This window comes from Pseudorasbora parva, chromosome 12 (genome assembly GCF_024679245.1).
Source record: "Pseudorasbora parva isolate DD20220531a chromosome 12, ASM2467924v1, whole genome shotgun sequence".
NCBI lineage: Eukaryota > Metazoa > Chordata > Actinopteri > Cypriniformes > Gobionidae > Pseudorasbora > Pseudorasbora parva.
The window spans coordinates 41,073,590-41,089,340 of NC_090183.1; the positions used below are offsets into that span (position 1 = coordinate 41,073,590).

Genomic DNA, 15,751 nt, shown 5'->3' on the forward strand with positions numbered 1-15,751 from the left:
TGTTATTTCTAAGTTACAAGTTTGTAAACCTAATATATTCGAATGCAGTATTTGGCATACTTAAATGACTTTATACCTAATAAAGGCTGAAAAAATGCTCAATTCTGAGGGAAAACCACCATTAGCTAATTCAAATCAAATAATTTAGTTAATTTCTGAGGCTAATGCATGTTGGGCAGTTTTCACATTTTCTGTATGAACACACCCAGAAGACTAACATTTGCCAAAACATAATATGAACATACTTATTGTTGCATAATAATGCATACCATTTCACTTGATATTTGTACATTCTTTTTTATAGCCAGAATCAAACAAACATTTTTAACAGCAGGTATGTAGAAATGCACCAATGAAAATATGCATAAATTACAAAGTTATTATAATCTGATATATGATTTATATATGTGTAAACAAAATAGAAAACAAAACCTAGTCATTTTATTACGAATACCAGAACAACTAAATCAAACTGATCTGATTCAGGGACAAATGTCAGAATTCATGATGCAGAAATGTGTAACCCTCATTTTCAGCTAAATTTATACTACATACGAGACATTAAAATTTTATTGCCAAAATATTATAAAACAAAATAATGAAGTCAGTTTGGTGCAAATTATTTATTCCTCTGGGATCATATTTGTTCTTACATTTTGTAAAAAATAGTTAGCAATAAAAGCTAGGGAAGGAGGCTGAAGTGAGGGGTAACAAATATTTTGTGTAACTGCATACAGTATATATACCATTCTTAGACACCAGAGTACGGCGATGGGACCATTTCCACACAAAACAGTAACCTGAAATGACTTGCTGTACAAATACAATGCTCACTTTGGCACAACCCGCTCTGTGATCAATTGACAGCACATTCAAATGATGGCACCTAACGACAATGCTTTAAAAAGACCAATTATTGTGTGAAGCGCATCGCGCAAATGGTGTGAAGACATTCATTATAACCAGCCAGGGCTACGTATGGTTAAATGATATCTAATGGCTAAACATGAAGCAAAACTTTGGAGTGTCGGCTTGCTAAAAAAGGAAACGAAATGGACTCAATTGATCATATGGGCTAAGTGCAAAACGTTCAGTGTGTGTCAAGCATTGGGAGAGTTGATCTAGGGGGGCGGCGTAAGTGATATTATGTCGGGGGGTGGGGATTTGTGACGTGTACACTGGTGTCATGGGAGGTATTTGTTCAACAGCAAAAACTTTTGCTAAACCCATTAAAAGCTTGCAGCCCTCCTACAATACAGATAAGGAGGCAGTCTCTTCAGCTGAGGTCAAACCGTGGCTTCTGGAAAACAAACAAATGAAAAAAAAAAAAGGACAGACACATTTTAGCACGCTTCTCGAAGGACCTTCTCGCCTTGGCCCTGCCCTTGATTCAGGTATAGGTTCAGGTTTAGATATGGGCCCCTCGTAGCTTGTCTCTTTGCTTGTAACGCGAGCAGGAGCGGAGGCATGCCGTGTGTCTAAGCGTTTTGCATCTCTTTGCCGATCTTGTAGCTGAGGATCTTGTTCCAGTCGATCTTGGTACGGGTGACGGGAAGCTGCCGACGTAAGGCCTTGAAGGTGGTGTCAGACATGGTCTGGTAGTTCTCACTGATGGCCGTCTGGAAATCAAACAGAAAGGGAAATCTCACTCCGCACATTATAGATATGAAGGTGCTATATAAGATTTCATTTCTCCAAGAGTAACATTTAACAACAGTACTGTAAAACAATGACTAACCCATCAAAGTCAATTGGGAAACAAACCTGATATTCATTCTCAGCATTTTCAATGATTTTGACAAATTCCTTGGCAGTCTGCACCTCATTCTGTTGAAATATAAGAGCAAAAAAGATCACTAAATAACCACAAAAAACTAAAGCACCAATTTAGCTCACTTAATTCCGAATGGGAAGGTTTTTAGGAAGTTTACGGTCCCGAATCGCAATAATCTAGTGCTGCTGTCACTAATGATTATGTTGGCAATCGAGTAATCGGTCCATTATTTTGATGATTAATCATTCACTTAGGTAATATAAATACCTAAGTGAACAATAGCCTTTAAAATTACTTAATACATAAAATTACAATTAAGCAATAATAATTGGTCAATAGGCACGTAATCATATGATTTTATTAAACACTTAAAATACATAATGTAATGCACATAAAGAATCTTCTCATGAACATTATGTATTATAATTGCCTGCACAAGGCTCCAACTTGTGCAGGTTATTGTTGTTGTTACACTTTACGTCATGATCAAATCCTTGTTTATTATTGATCAAAACACATTTCATTCAAATGTCCACTTAATCTTTAATATTTGGCCACTTTGTACAAAATAAATGCTACAGCCACAGTAATCTCTTAAAGAAGAACATGTGGACATCAAAACATGCAAACTCAAAGCAAGGGTTTAAACTTCTTTTTTGAAATTGCGATGAACTGCAATTTGCATATTAAAGGTCCCGTTCTTCGCGTGTTTTCGAAGCTTTGATTATGTTTACAGTGTGCAACATAACATGAGTTCATGTTTCGCGTGTAAAAAAACAGTATTTTTCACACAATTTACTTATCTGTCCAGCGCTGTTTCCTCTGTCCTAAAAACGGCCTGATGATTTCCTTGTTCTATGAAGTCCCTCCTTCAGAAACACGTAACGAGTTCTGATTGGGCCAGCGCTTCCCGTGTTGTGATTGGACAGCAGCTTAGCGCACTTTGCCCGGAAAGGTCCCGCCTCTTACCATAACGGGGAGATGCAAGCGCTGAATGCGCGCTCTTCTCCACGTGATTTTGCCCCCTATTTTGCGTGTTCTTGTGGGCGGAGGGTTAGTCAACAAACTGTTCTAGTGACGTCATTCCTGAAGGCCGTTCGCTGTAGGCTTTGAAAGGGAACTTCTGTTAAATATCTCGCTTGGCATTGAACTTTGAGCTTTATCATTTTACAGGTATTATTTATGCTCTAACAGCAACATTTCACACTAACTAAAGTTCGAAAGATGGAATCGCGAAGAACGGGACCTTTAAGAAACATAGTGATGTGCGTTACGTCTGTGTTGGCATAGGTTTATAAATTATTTACGTAATAAATCTGGTAAAAGGACGCATGCTGTGTTCTCAGGTGAGCGTTATAAGCTACCTAAACTCACAGAATATGCAGAGAAGGAGTTTTGTTCCCAAATGAACGCTACTGGAAACCAAACAAACAAGGTTTTGCCACTAACTCAACTCCGTCATGCTGATATCGCGAAACGTGGTCACACCAGAAAGTTCAAAAGAAACCATTTATTTGATCAATTTAATGAATTCATTCTGAATAAAAGTATTCATTTCTTTTAAAACATTTACTGTCCCCAAACTTCAATACATTTTAACAATTAGCTAACTATACAAATCTAAGAACTCAACAACAAAGCTCAGAGAACAAACAATATTAGCAGATACACCAAAAAGACTTATCCATCAATGCAGTACCACACCCACTGTCATTAGAAATGTCATTCTTAGGTCAGCCGGCTGTTTCTTTCTCAGACAGGGTGTTTGTGTCGTACTGATTAACAGGAAGTCTTGGGTTCAAGGACTCTCACAAAAACCCAAGCAGCTCAGGTTCAAACAACTTACGGAGATGATCAGAGACTCTTGCACATCCTTGTGGCTGACCAGCTGCACGTTGCCATCCTCATAATAATGAACCTGGATCTTCAGCACTCCCACCACCTGAGCAGTGGCCTGAGAAATGGTGAACTTCCATTCCGATCGGCAGCGCCCGTTCCTGTAAGCAGAGAAATGGAGGAAGTTCAACATAATTAGTCTTAGGGACAAGAACAAGACTGATGGCATTTCTATGCAATCCTGCATAATCGTTCACACAGGATTATTACTATACTAAAGACCATTCACTATTTACTTCCTAGAAATCCATGTTATGGATATGACATCTCAAAGAAATATGCTCTTTTGTGCCGTTAAGCCATGCATTGTGCTGTCTGTATGTGTCAAAGAGCAAAGCTAGTTTGTCAGTACAGTGTGTAGGCGACCTTTGCCGTCTAGCACACGTTTTTCATTCAGAAGACATAATTGTATCTACATACAGCAAGGTCACAATCTGGGTGGGGCAGAGCTCATTCCACACATCTAAAGATCATATATCATAATTGGAACAAAGTCAGTCTCTGCACCAGATATACAGCCTAATTCAAAGCAAACAGTGAACAACTATTATGTTTTTTTTTTAAACTCATGAGTTTGCTTTAAAAGACCCCCATGGTAAAAATCTAGTTTTTAACATCGTTTGTATGTCTATGTAGTTAACATGCTTTAAGACAAGCTAATGAATTCATGCCAACACTATTGCTGAGTATTTTCTCCTTAAAACTACAGAAAAAAAAAAAAAAGACAAAACAAAATAAAAATAATAAATCGCTAGTGTTTCTGATGTCACAAACTATCTTGTTACCAATCACGTCATTGTGTGGGCGGGTTTAGCATATCATTAACTGTGCTTTGAAGTAAGGGAGTCTCAAGAGAAGGCAGGTTATCCCGGTATATTTTTCTGTTGATATTCAAAATCGGGTGCATTTTGTGGATTAATTATATGAAGCATATTACGATGTTATGATGAACTATATGCCTAATAGTTTGTGTAACATTAGCAACACATCATTAGCTGTTTGATATAACAGTCAAGAAAAAATATAATCATTAATTGCCGCTATGCATTTAATGTTGTAGAGCGATACATAAAATGCATAACCATACTGATACATCGACTTGTTTATGAGTTGAGCGAGCGGATATCTGAGCTGGTGCGAGTGAGTGGAGGTGGGGCTAATTTGCATATTCATGCAACAGCATATATTAAATTAAGCTAGGGTGTAGTTACAGTCAAGCTATTTTGAGGCATGAATTCACACAATTTTCACAGGAAAAAAACGGTTAAAAATGTCATCTTGGTGATCAAAGATGAGCCAGGACACACCTACTCATTCTTTATTATTAATATTTTCTGCAGTTTAGTATAATAGGCTCTCTCAATCAATTTGACCAGGCGCATCCCAGGAAATTCATACATAAGCCCTATTCAAACTGTAACTGTTTTAATGGGAATGCTAGGTATTTTCAACATTAACTGATTTTATTGCCATCAGAATCAAGGATGTTGATAACTAAAAACACAACATACCACTCCTAGAAAGTATTGTAAAAAAAAAGTTTGCATACTTTCTTTGCATCAGATGACAGTCAGAATAATTGACAGATGTGAATGTGATGACTTCTTTTTCATGTGAACGCGATGACTTTCTTTGTTGTTTTTATTCATCTTGATTTCTCACTACTTGCGTGCTTTTTTCTGGGTGAGTTGGAGTGAACTGCAGCGCTAATAGTCTGGACGAGTGAGAGCAGGACATTTAAAAAAGATCAATTCTCCTTTTGTAGTCCGAAAAAATAAATAAGGTCATACAGCATAAGAACAACACCAGGGTGAGTAAATGATGGCACTTGATTGTTATTTTTGGGTGAACTAAAGCTTTAAAGCTCAAGTCACACTATTAGAAACAGGATAAAATATAAAGAAATTACCAGAAATTTTTGGGCTGAAACTGATGACCCTCGATACAGGCAATGATGGTTTTCTGTCCATCAATGGTTTTCCCATAAACCTAAAGACAGCAATAAAAGAAATGAGCAAACGTGTGGCATAAACCACACTCTCACTTAACTGCATTATTAAATGAGCTATTCCATTAGCATAAGCTGAGATGAGATCTAGTGAACTCACAGTGCAGACTCCAGTGGGGTAATGGTCTTTGACATACGCCCTCAGAGCTTCGTCACAAGCATCCCTCCACGGCCTGAGGGCGGCCTCACCCTCATAAGACTGTGGGTCACTCGCTTCTTTCCTCAGGTGGTCAAACTTGAACGACTGTTTCTTATGAGGGTCAAAGAATCGGCCGTGGCCAAGGTCTCCATGCTCTGTGATCAAAACCTGCAGTTTGGAAGAAGTTTAAATACAATTCAATACAATATTCAGTTTAAAATACAAACTGCTGTAGATTTGAAGGGTTAGTTCACCCAACAGAGAAAATCCTGTAATTAATTATTCACCCTCATGTCATTCCAAACTCTAAGACTTTCGTTCCTTTCATCTTCATAACACAAAGATCTTTAAAGGGGGGGTGAAATGCTGTTTCATGCATACTGAGCTTTTTACACTGTTAAAGACTTGGATTCCCATCCTAAACATGGACAAAATTTCACCAAAAAAGTTGAACTTTGATGGGAGTATTTCTGTGCCAAAAATACTCCTTCCAGTTTCTCACAAGTAAGTTTCGGAAAGTTTTTTCAGAGTATGGGATCTTCTCCCGGAAGGGCGTGTGTGCGACTAAAGCGTGAGCGCGCAAATGCTTTTGGGAAGTCAACAATGTCACCAAAGAAGTGTGTTTGGGACAGTTGTGCAGGTGTTTTTGTTTGTTTCCTACATTTCGGAGACGATTGTTTTTATAAACAAGGCCCAGTTCAACTCTGGATTGATGGAGCGGTTCCAGCAATTAAGGTTCACGATCACATGTTGGAATTAGGCAGTGAGTAAAGCTGCTTCAAATGTCTTTGTGATGTTAGCTATCGAGTATCGACTCTTTCATTCAAATGCGCTACTATTCCATTGTTTTTGCAATGCCCTAGTGCTAAACACTTAAAATGCACTAGTCTGACATGTAAAACCATTCCGGCTGCTACTGCGAACATTAAATTGCAAACAATAGTCCATAAACCAAATTATGTCTTCATAAACCACAAGGAAACACACAAATGTTGTAAAACTCGTGAGCATAAGCCGCTAAGCAAATACAGTTTACAGTACATAACGTTACCATTGTGACGTACTGCTGTAGTCGTTGTTGCTGCTTCAATTTTAGCCTCTAGATCTGATTCTGGATCATATATGTATAGCTGCATTTAATTGATCTCAATGGTTTATTTAGGATACCGTTTATTTCTCCATTAAGGAGAAACATCGATTAAGGATGTCAGAGCTTTCAGACGCTCTCAACGGAATAGCTGCGCGTGCTCGTCATTCTTTAGCTCCGCCGACACGACACACATCCAGCCGCACGTTTTTTTTCCGGAAAGCTCGGTACAGCCTATCTTTCTTTATAAATATAATAAAACTAAAGACTTTTCGGAGATATGAAGGATGCAATACTACTCTACAGGTACTCAAGATTGACATGATTGACTAAAACTGAGTGTTTCACCCCCCCTTTAATGAAATCTGAGAGCTTTCTATCCCTCCATTGACAGCTATGCAACTACCACTTTCAAGCCCCAGAAAGGCAGTAAAGACATCATAAAAGTAATCCATGTGAATCCAGTGGTTTAACCACAATTTTATAAAGCAATGCAAGTGCTTTGATTGTGCAAAATCTTTTTTTTTTTATTTTTTTTTTACAAAGTCTTAATCTCCAATGGAAGTTTACGAGAACACCACGTCCTATAGAAAACAATTGTAGTAGTTTAAAGTCAGATGTATTTTGAAGGCCTCATGGACTACATGACTGTGAGAATGGGATTTTAGCTTGCAAGTTGCTTGCATTTGGCATCTGCCCTTCACACTATGTTGTTTTTTTTTGGTTTACATGGCCCTCAACATAAAAATGTATAAAAATAATTAGGCAAAAACACTGAATAATCTCTTTTTTTGGAACAATAAAAAAAAGTTTTTGACTAGTTGGCAGTCGCCCACCCTTACAAAGAGAACAGGCTATAGCCAATTAATGAAGTTACTGTGGTGAAAGTGTTGGAGAGATTCCAGGAAGAGAAAAAGAAGGAGTGCACCTGCAAATGAGATCACTGGTTAGAGAACTGTATAAAAGTGCGAGTGAGATGGTCAGATGTCCTGCAGGCATCTCGTCTTTGTTGCCCTGTCCAATAAAGTCTTATTTTTGTGTCATTACTTTTGCAAGATTGAGAAGAATTTTCTTCACGACATGTTGATGCAAGAGCAGACGTTGCAGCCTGAACACGCATTAGAGATTTCATTAGATGACCTTCGTTTGTGTTCAGAAGATGAACAAAAGTCTAACGGGTTTGGAACAACATGAGGGTGAGATTTTTATTTTTGGGGAAAAAAACCTTTAAGGGTTTTGACTAGCAGCAGATTAAAATTAAAAATCAATCGGAGCACTTTGTACTTTTCCGTTGTGCAAAATAAATGTTTTTTAAATGTTTGTTTTTTCACCAAAGGGTTTTAAGCTAGTTATTTATATCCTTTGCTGTTATGTGTCAGTAGGAAATATCAGTTTGCATTTCCAAATGTTCCTTTTACCATTAATTGTAATAATCCAGTTTGATTTTTGTATACAGAAGCATTAAACAAGCGACGGCTTTTCAATGGCATTATATGGACTTACAAAGATGGAATATTTTTATAAAAATCTTTAATTTGTGTTTATTTGAAGAAAGAAAGTCATATATATATTCGGGATGGAATGAGAATGAGCAAATGAGAGAATTTTCAGTTTTGGTTGAACTACCCCTTAAAGAAAGTACATAGGGTCCATTTCACTTCCTGTCAACGTTAGATGAACATTAATCACCTGATCTTCACTTCCATCAAGTTTAGCAGGTGTGAACTGATCCATGTTGTACTGGGCAAAGGCACTGTCACAAACAGAACACAACGTTTAGCATCACATTTAAACCATTAACAGCTAATCTCTGATTTATGATTCACAAAATTATCAAGGACTTTTGATAAAGCCACAGAGCTAAATATATAATTTCTCCATAGATATTCATTTTGGGAAGGGTATTATATAAACTGAAAGACACTGGTTGTGCACATATGGCCCGTTGAAGAAAACAGACTAATGAAAGAGACAGGGAGGATAGTAACATAATATGCATTCATAAAGTTCATATAATACAGGCTACTCACTGAGCCGCCCCTTCCCTGAGCAGATTGTCATTATTGAGCAGTAGCCGCACATCTGAAAACAAAGAAAGAGCATCATGTGATATCATGTGAACATTATGATGTTAGCGAGCAAGTTGTGACTTCAATATAGTCATTATAATTCCTCCTGACATACACTACTAATAAAAAACTTGGAGTCAGAAAGAATTTTTTTGTTGTTGGAAAGAAATTAAAACTTTCTATTCAACTAGAATGCAATGATTGAAGTAAAGATATTTATAATGTTAGAAACAAATATTTTTAATACATTGCCCTTTTGAACATTTTGCCCTTTCTATTCATTAAAGAATCACAAATTCCTAAAAAGTATTAGGCAGCACAACTGTTTTCAACATTGATAATAATGAATGTTTCTTGAGCAGCATAGACGGATTTCTGAAGGATCTTGTGACACTGAAGACAGGAAAATTCAGCTTTGCCATCACAGGAATAAATTACATTTTAAATATATTAAAATACAAAAAAGTTATTTTAAATTGCAATATTTCCCAATATTGCTGTTTTTGCTGTATTTTTGATCAAATACAAGCAATTTTGCTGGGAAAAGGAGACTTTTTTCAAAAACATTCAAACATATTAAGATTATAAAATGAAGTATGCATGCAATACGCCAGGTGTGCTCTGTATTTATGATATCTGTTTTCATGATTACCATTGAAGACTTCGTTGAACTCTCCAGGGGGGGCGTGGATGACAAAATTTGCAGCAATGCGGACCTGTGGAAAAAGAACAGTAAAACTTATGAAGAAAATGTGAGTGTTGCTTGCACATGCAAAATTTGTGTCAAGTGTTTATTCAAACCCTAAGCTTCCAGAAAACCTCTAAAACCTTAAAAATACCCAAGAAAAACGGTCACTTTTCAAGAATGGGTGAGTTGTTATGCATAACATTTCCATAGACACTAGGAGCCTCAAACAACACTTATCAGCTAAAAAGAAGCTGGTATCTTTGCACTTCATTTGAAAACAGTCAAATGGTGCCTTAATAACCAGTGGTCATATTACAGAACGATCTTAACTTTAGAATCCTATCTTATCTGTTTGGTAATCATGGCAATTTCAGTTAGAACTGAATTTGGGACAAAGGCTATTACAGAATGACATTTCTTAAAGGCCCACTGAAGTGCCTTGAAAGAAACGCGCCGCATTGCCGTAATTTCCCCTGAAACGGCTTCAGCTGTTAGCAGCTCCTCCCCTTTTTTGAAACAGCCAATAGCGTTTCGGTAATATACAGTTTGACTAGAGCGCAAGACCTTTCTGTTTGGTAAAGCCAGTTTCCTCTAACACTGTTCATCATCATAATCTCCTCCATATCGCTTTGAAATGCAGCATTCTGTGCAAAATTCAAATGGGTCCGATATGTTTGTTGTCAGCGCGGACTGTCTCGTGTCTGTAGTCTAAATTTAGACCAGAGCCGTTGGGGTGTGCGCGCTGCTGCGGTGCGTGAAACTATCGTAAAAACAGACTTTATTCACCTTAAATGAAAGCAAATTTATACTGAATCGTTTCCTATCACATATATAGTGTGTGCTATGTGCCTTTCAACATGTAGAAATTAGTAAATGTGTGTTAACAACGGACCGATTTCAGCCACAGCTTCAGCAGTCTAGGGGGCGGGCTTTAGATTATAGAGAGCATTTTGATTGGACAGAAGATTTGACGAGAAGGTGAAGTCTGCGATGATGTCACCAAAATCTGAGATTCGTTTTAACAGAAGTGAGAGACTTTACATTTTGAATGCTTATATCTCTTATTCATAACTTTAAGGCTAACAGTCATACTAAAAGCTAAAACACTTCAATTTTGATTTCAGTGGGCCTTTAATAAGCAGGGGGCATATTACAGAAAGATCGTAACTTTAGAATCCTCTTATCTGTCCTTTTTTTGGTAACCATGGCAATTTCAGGACAAAGGCTATTACAGAATGACATTTGTTAAATGCATAATCCTATCTTAACTATGGATAGGAAACGGGTATTACAGAAGCATCCTAACTCGACAAAAAATCCTAAAAGCGGTCTTAACTTTAGGAGAACCCTACTGGTGTCCTAACTTTAAACGTTTTAGAAATCCAGCGGTAAAAATTACAGTACACAAATCCTTTTTTGAGAGAGCGTTACATTTATTAATTATATAATATGAAGAGCAGCAATGTTTTGATGGTGGAGATACTTTTGGAAAACCCAGCTAGCGCTGTGCTTTGATGATGAAATGCTTGTAAATATTATACAGACTCCCACGACACGATTTTGCAGTTAGTTGACAAATTGCGACCAACATTACCGAGCCCAACGAGCCGTCACGGAGCATTAGGCTACCAGTCCACTGTGGCATAGAGTCACTGGACATTGGTATACATTAGCATTAGGGATGCACCGAATTTTCGGCCACCGAAAATGGCCCAAAAGCGCATTTTCGGTTTTCAGCCGAAATACTTTTATCACCAAAACAATACGGCCGAAATGTGATGACGCAAACAGAAACCGCGACCTGTAGGCGCTTGGGTGCATCTCAATCAGATAAGTTGTCAGGTTACTGATAAGGGAGTCAGCCCATTGACTTATGTCCTGTTCAGTGCCCTGACAACAGAACTAAGGATCTGACTGAGACGCATCCCTTCTCTAAAGCAATTATCTGCGGTGTGGACGTATGTGGTTCATCTCACATCTGAAGACGCATCTATAATATGGGTTGCAACTTGAAAATAATGCTTTGTTTATGTTTCTGTTGATGGATAAACGTAACATTACTGGATTCTCAATGATACACTAAAACAACAGCAAAAAGAAAAGAAAACCGGGCAAAACGGTCTCTCTTTGTAAACTTTGTTCAATATGCGAATGCTGCCGTATGTCCGAATATGACCAGTCATGTTTTCCTTCAGCATCCGGATGTAGAGCCAGAAGACGCAAATGAGCTTGCGTGCTGTGAGAAGATCTCTCTGTGCAATCATCCAAAAGTGCGCACTCGTCTCACAGCGCTTAAACGGACAAACTCACACAAAAAGTATGTCAACATGTCCATCTTGATGAGCATCCTCCAAGCAGACATAGTCTGAATAAGCCTTAAATGAACTTTATACGGTCAAGAAAGACGACATTTCCGTGCACTAGGTCTTAAAGGGCAAATAACCTTTACTCTGTTTCATGTCAAACATAAGATAAGGACATCACTCACTGCTCTTGATTGAATAGCTTTTGTAAGTTTAATAAGGATTAATCTTTAATTTAAACAGTTAAATATGCAGTTATTTTACATTTGATTACTTTATTAAATGTCTGTACCTTTCTGCAGGCTAGTGGGCTTGTATATTATTTAATGTAGGCTACACATGAGTGAGGTCAAGTTAAACATTTTAGTTTGAATTTTATTTTATACTGTGCATTGTTGCAATGTGCTAAATAAATGTATGCATAATTTGTTATTGTTTTATTATTTGAAACTTTATTATTAATTCATGTAATTGCAATGCCTTGATTTTTAGTAAATTTACAGTCATAGCAATAAATACAATGGTTACTGTTGGTAACAATTAGTAATAATTGGCATCATTTCTTTCTGTGTTTCGGCCAATAATTTTTATTTCGGTGCATCCCTAATTAGCATAACTCTGTCTTACTGTTTTATGCTTTATTTTCAACTAAGCATATAATAGATGCTATGCATCATCAGCTTTGAGTTGAACCACTGCGCAAGCAGTGTGGTTCGATTGTCTACAGAGAACCGTTACATATAACACTGTGCCCTCATCGGGTCACTCCTTAGAAGGTGGCAGGATTGAGGCTTTTCTTAGCAGTGCACATGTAAGCATTATGGGCCAGGCAGTGACACCGAGTCCTGCTCTGACTCCATGGACGACTCCCATTCTGGACTCATTCCAGTGGAAAGCACAGAGTCTGTCTTCACTGACCAACCTAACAGACTAGCAACAAACAACAATGTAAAGACCACCTGTCATATGAGTAGATTTTGTCACAATAATATTAACCAATATGATTAGGCTATTAGAAAATGTAATGGTTTATATCATATTGTTAGAATTATTAAAGACAGGCAAACCATTTGAGAAAATATATGTCACAACAACATACACATCATATAACAACTATTAATTCTGTGGACAGTGTAGAAGTTTCTCCAAAACATTCCTTGCATCAAAGCTAAAATATGTGCAACACAATCATGACTGAGCTTGACATTTTCTGATGGTTGCTGACTGGACTCTGGGTTGTTCTCTTGCAGGACAGCAATGCTAAAACCTCAATTTGATCAGTATGTAGAAATAAAGCAAAGCACACATTCCCATTTTCTGTTCCAATCACCCTGACAAAAAATAATTTGGTGTACAAATTTTCTAGTCACATGCTCAAACAATATTACTGATAGGCAGTGAGGTGAAATGAATGCAAAGATGTGTTAATAACCACTGGCCCACACAATATCCCAATGAAGCACTTTTAGTAGGAAGAAAGGAATCGGCTTTCAATTAATGACAAAAAATCTTCCAAAAAATCATAAAGGGATAGTTCACCCCCAAAAATAAAATTACTCACCCTCATGTAGTTTCTAATCTTGTAAGACTTTTGTTCATCTTAGGAACACAAATTAATATATTTGTGCTAACTACCACTTTGATGCTTCGAAAAGTTCATAAAGAGATTGCAAAACTAATGCACTGCATAGGAATCGAGCGATTTAGTCCACATTTTCTGAAGAGACTTGTTCATTTTAAATGAATGAATTTAGACTTTTATTCACATGTAAACATTGATCAGCAAACACAAACAGAAGCTCAAACAAACATGCTTGACAGACGAGAATGAACCTCATTGGTTCTTGCACGTCAAGCAAACAGGTACGAGTGGATGAATGTTTATGTGAATAAAAGCCTAAAATCAATCTGTTCATCATACAAAGTGATCGCGTTTGAAAATTTGGACTAAACTGCTCAATTCGAACGGAGGGGCGGAAAGCGCTCAAATTTCATCCAACATAATAATTTGTGTTCTGAAGATGCACAAAACTCTTCGGGTACGGGAGATAAGGCTGAGGAATTAATGATTGAATTTTCAGTTTTGGGCGAACTGTCCCTTTAAAACTTTCAAAGCATACCAAAATAGTGCGTCTCTAACAATGTTATCCTTTTAATATATATATATATATATATATATATATATATATATATATATATATATATATATATATATATATATATATATATATATATATATAAACTTGTGCTAGCAATATAGTTTAGGCAATCTTTGGCTCTCACGGATGTTAAACAACTTATCAGGGGTATCTAAATATCACATCTGTGCCACTAAATCTCGAGTTTGCAGCTGCAACACGCTTTCCACATCTAAGCATTTCTGAAATGCTTCTTCCCTCCTTTGACTGGCCTCAACATGACTGTTTCGTCTTTGCAGAACCGGAGGGGCGAGACCGCACATTAGAACAGCGCCGTGACTCGCATCGGCTCGGTGGCAGAGGGAGAGTGCATGAGACCGGAAGAGCCACGCGCATGTAAGAGCATGCAGAAAGAGGGCTGGGTCGCCGTCACTCAGCTGAGAATACAAACAAGACCAGGGCTGAGGTTGCGCCCCTGTTTCAGTGCAAGCAAAGCACTTCCCCTTGGTCTCAGTACCAACATACAAAACGGCAAAATACATTAAAAGAAGCCATTTATATATGCGATGAGATTGGAAACAAATACACATAGCAACAGTGCTCTAAAATAAGTTTGTTATATGACACTCAGCTGTCACAACAGGCTAAGTTGTATGACAGAGAATAAAAAGTGCAAGACTGTAAATATGCATGTTGTTATACACAACATATAAACTGTTAATCCTGATGAAGTTGTTTTCTGCCTTATTTAGATGCCTCACCAGCAAGCCTCTACTAATAAACCGTAAACTCAACAATACTTCCGATCTCGATGTGAAACCACAAATATTATCGAATAAAACACATTTTCAACAAGTAAACATCATATTAATCCTTAATCTCAGTCACCATCTACATGGTCAAGCGTCTTTTGAGAATGCGATCATCGATTAGATCGAATTTCAGTTAGCCTGCTAGCTTCCTTAGCACGCTCTACATCGCGTATATTATAGACTTTAAAATATCCAATGTCCATAATAACATATATGACATATTCATTACAATATGAAAGTTGTACAGATACTAATAACAGATTAAAGAAGATGCATCAGAAAGCCTAAATAGATAATTATATACCTTCTCCTCGTCAGTAAGCTGTTCCTCAAAGTCCGCCATCTTGGCTCAATTGGACCTGCCCTGTCTGTCAAACAGCATCACGGGAAAACATGCATAAAGAGTTCAAAATTGCATCTTTACCTACTCAACGTTGTGTTTAGCTGTTGAAGTTTGTTTATCGCATTTTGTGTCACGTAAGCTTTAATAAAGAATATATTAGAATAAGCTTTTTAGCTGAAATGTCTTGTTTTTTTTTTCTTTTAAAATGTTTTGATTCAGAAAGTTGACAATCTTTCAAGCGAAATAGTGCTTTCCAGTAGCCTATTATTTAAGCATATAACCTGTAGCCTACTTTTGTTTCATTTTATGCAGTAACTGTGTGTTTGCTCCTGAATTTCCATTATAAATTAATTATAAATCATTATACTTTTTATTATAAATTATATACTCCATTAACAATATTGTTTGTTGTTCTAAGTACCAAATATTTAAAAATACCTAATTATACAAGTTTCTTTTTTTTTTTAAAGAAATAAGCACGTCTTGTTTCTATT

General features: G+C 37.1%; 1 protein-coding gene across 1 annotated transcript; it reads right to left on the reverse strand.

Annotated features, from left to right (window-relative positions):
* Nucleotides 1–608: 608 nt before the first annotated feature.
* On the reverse strand, nt 609–15,295 carry capza1a (capping actin protein of muscle Z-line subunit alpha 1a). The gene is made up of 9 exons (XM_067460319.1): nt 15,219–15,295; nt 9,626–9,689; nt 8,935–8,986; nt 8,594–8,657; nt 5,779–5,985; nt 5,580–5,659; nt 3,621–3,771; nt 1,765–1,827; nt 609–1,619 (listed from the first exon to the last, which is right to left on the reverse strand). The coding sequence occupies exons 1-9, from the start codon at nt 15,255–15,257 to the stop codon at nt 1,479–1,481; spliced, it is 861 nt and encodes a 286-aa protein (XP_067316420.1). The 5' UTR covers nt 15,258–15,295; the 3' UTR covers nt 609–1,478.
* Nucleotides 15,296–15,751: the final 456 nt, after the last annotated feature.

What these genes read in the sequence shown, in the direction of transcription:
- capza1a (XM_067460319.1), bottom strand. Translation starts at nt 15,257, where the DNA reads ATGGCGGACTTTGAGGAACAGCTTACTGACGAGGAGAAG. An exon ending in AGCTTACTGACGAGGAGAAG is followed by an intron (nt 9,690 to 15,218) that starts GTATATAATTAT and finishes CTTTTTCCACAG; the next exon opens with GTCCGCATTGCTGCAAATTT. An exon ending in TTGATGGAAGTGAAGATCAG is followed by an intron (nt 5,986 to 8,593) that starts GTGATTAATGTT and finishes TCCAAACTGCAG; the next exon opens with GTTTTGATCACAGAGCATGG.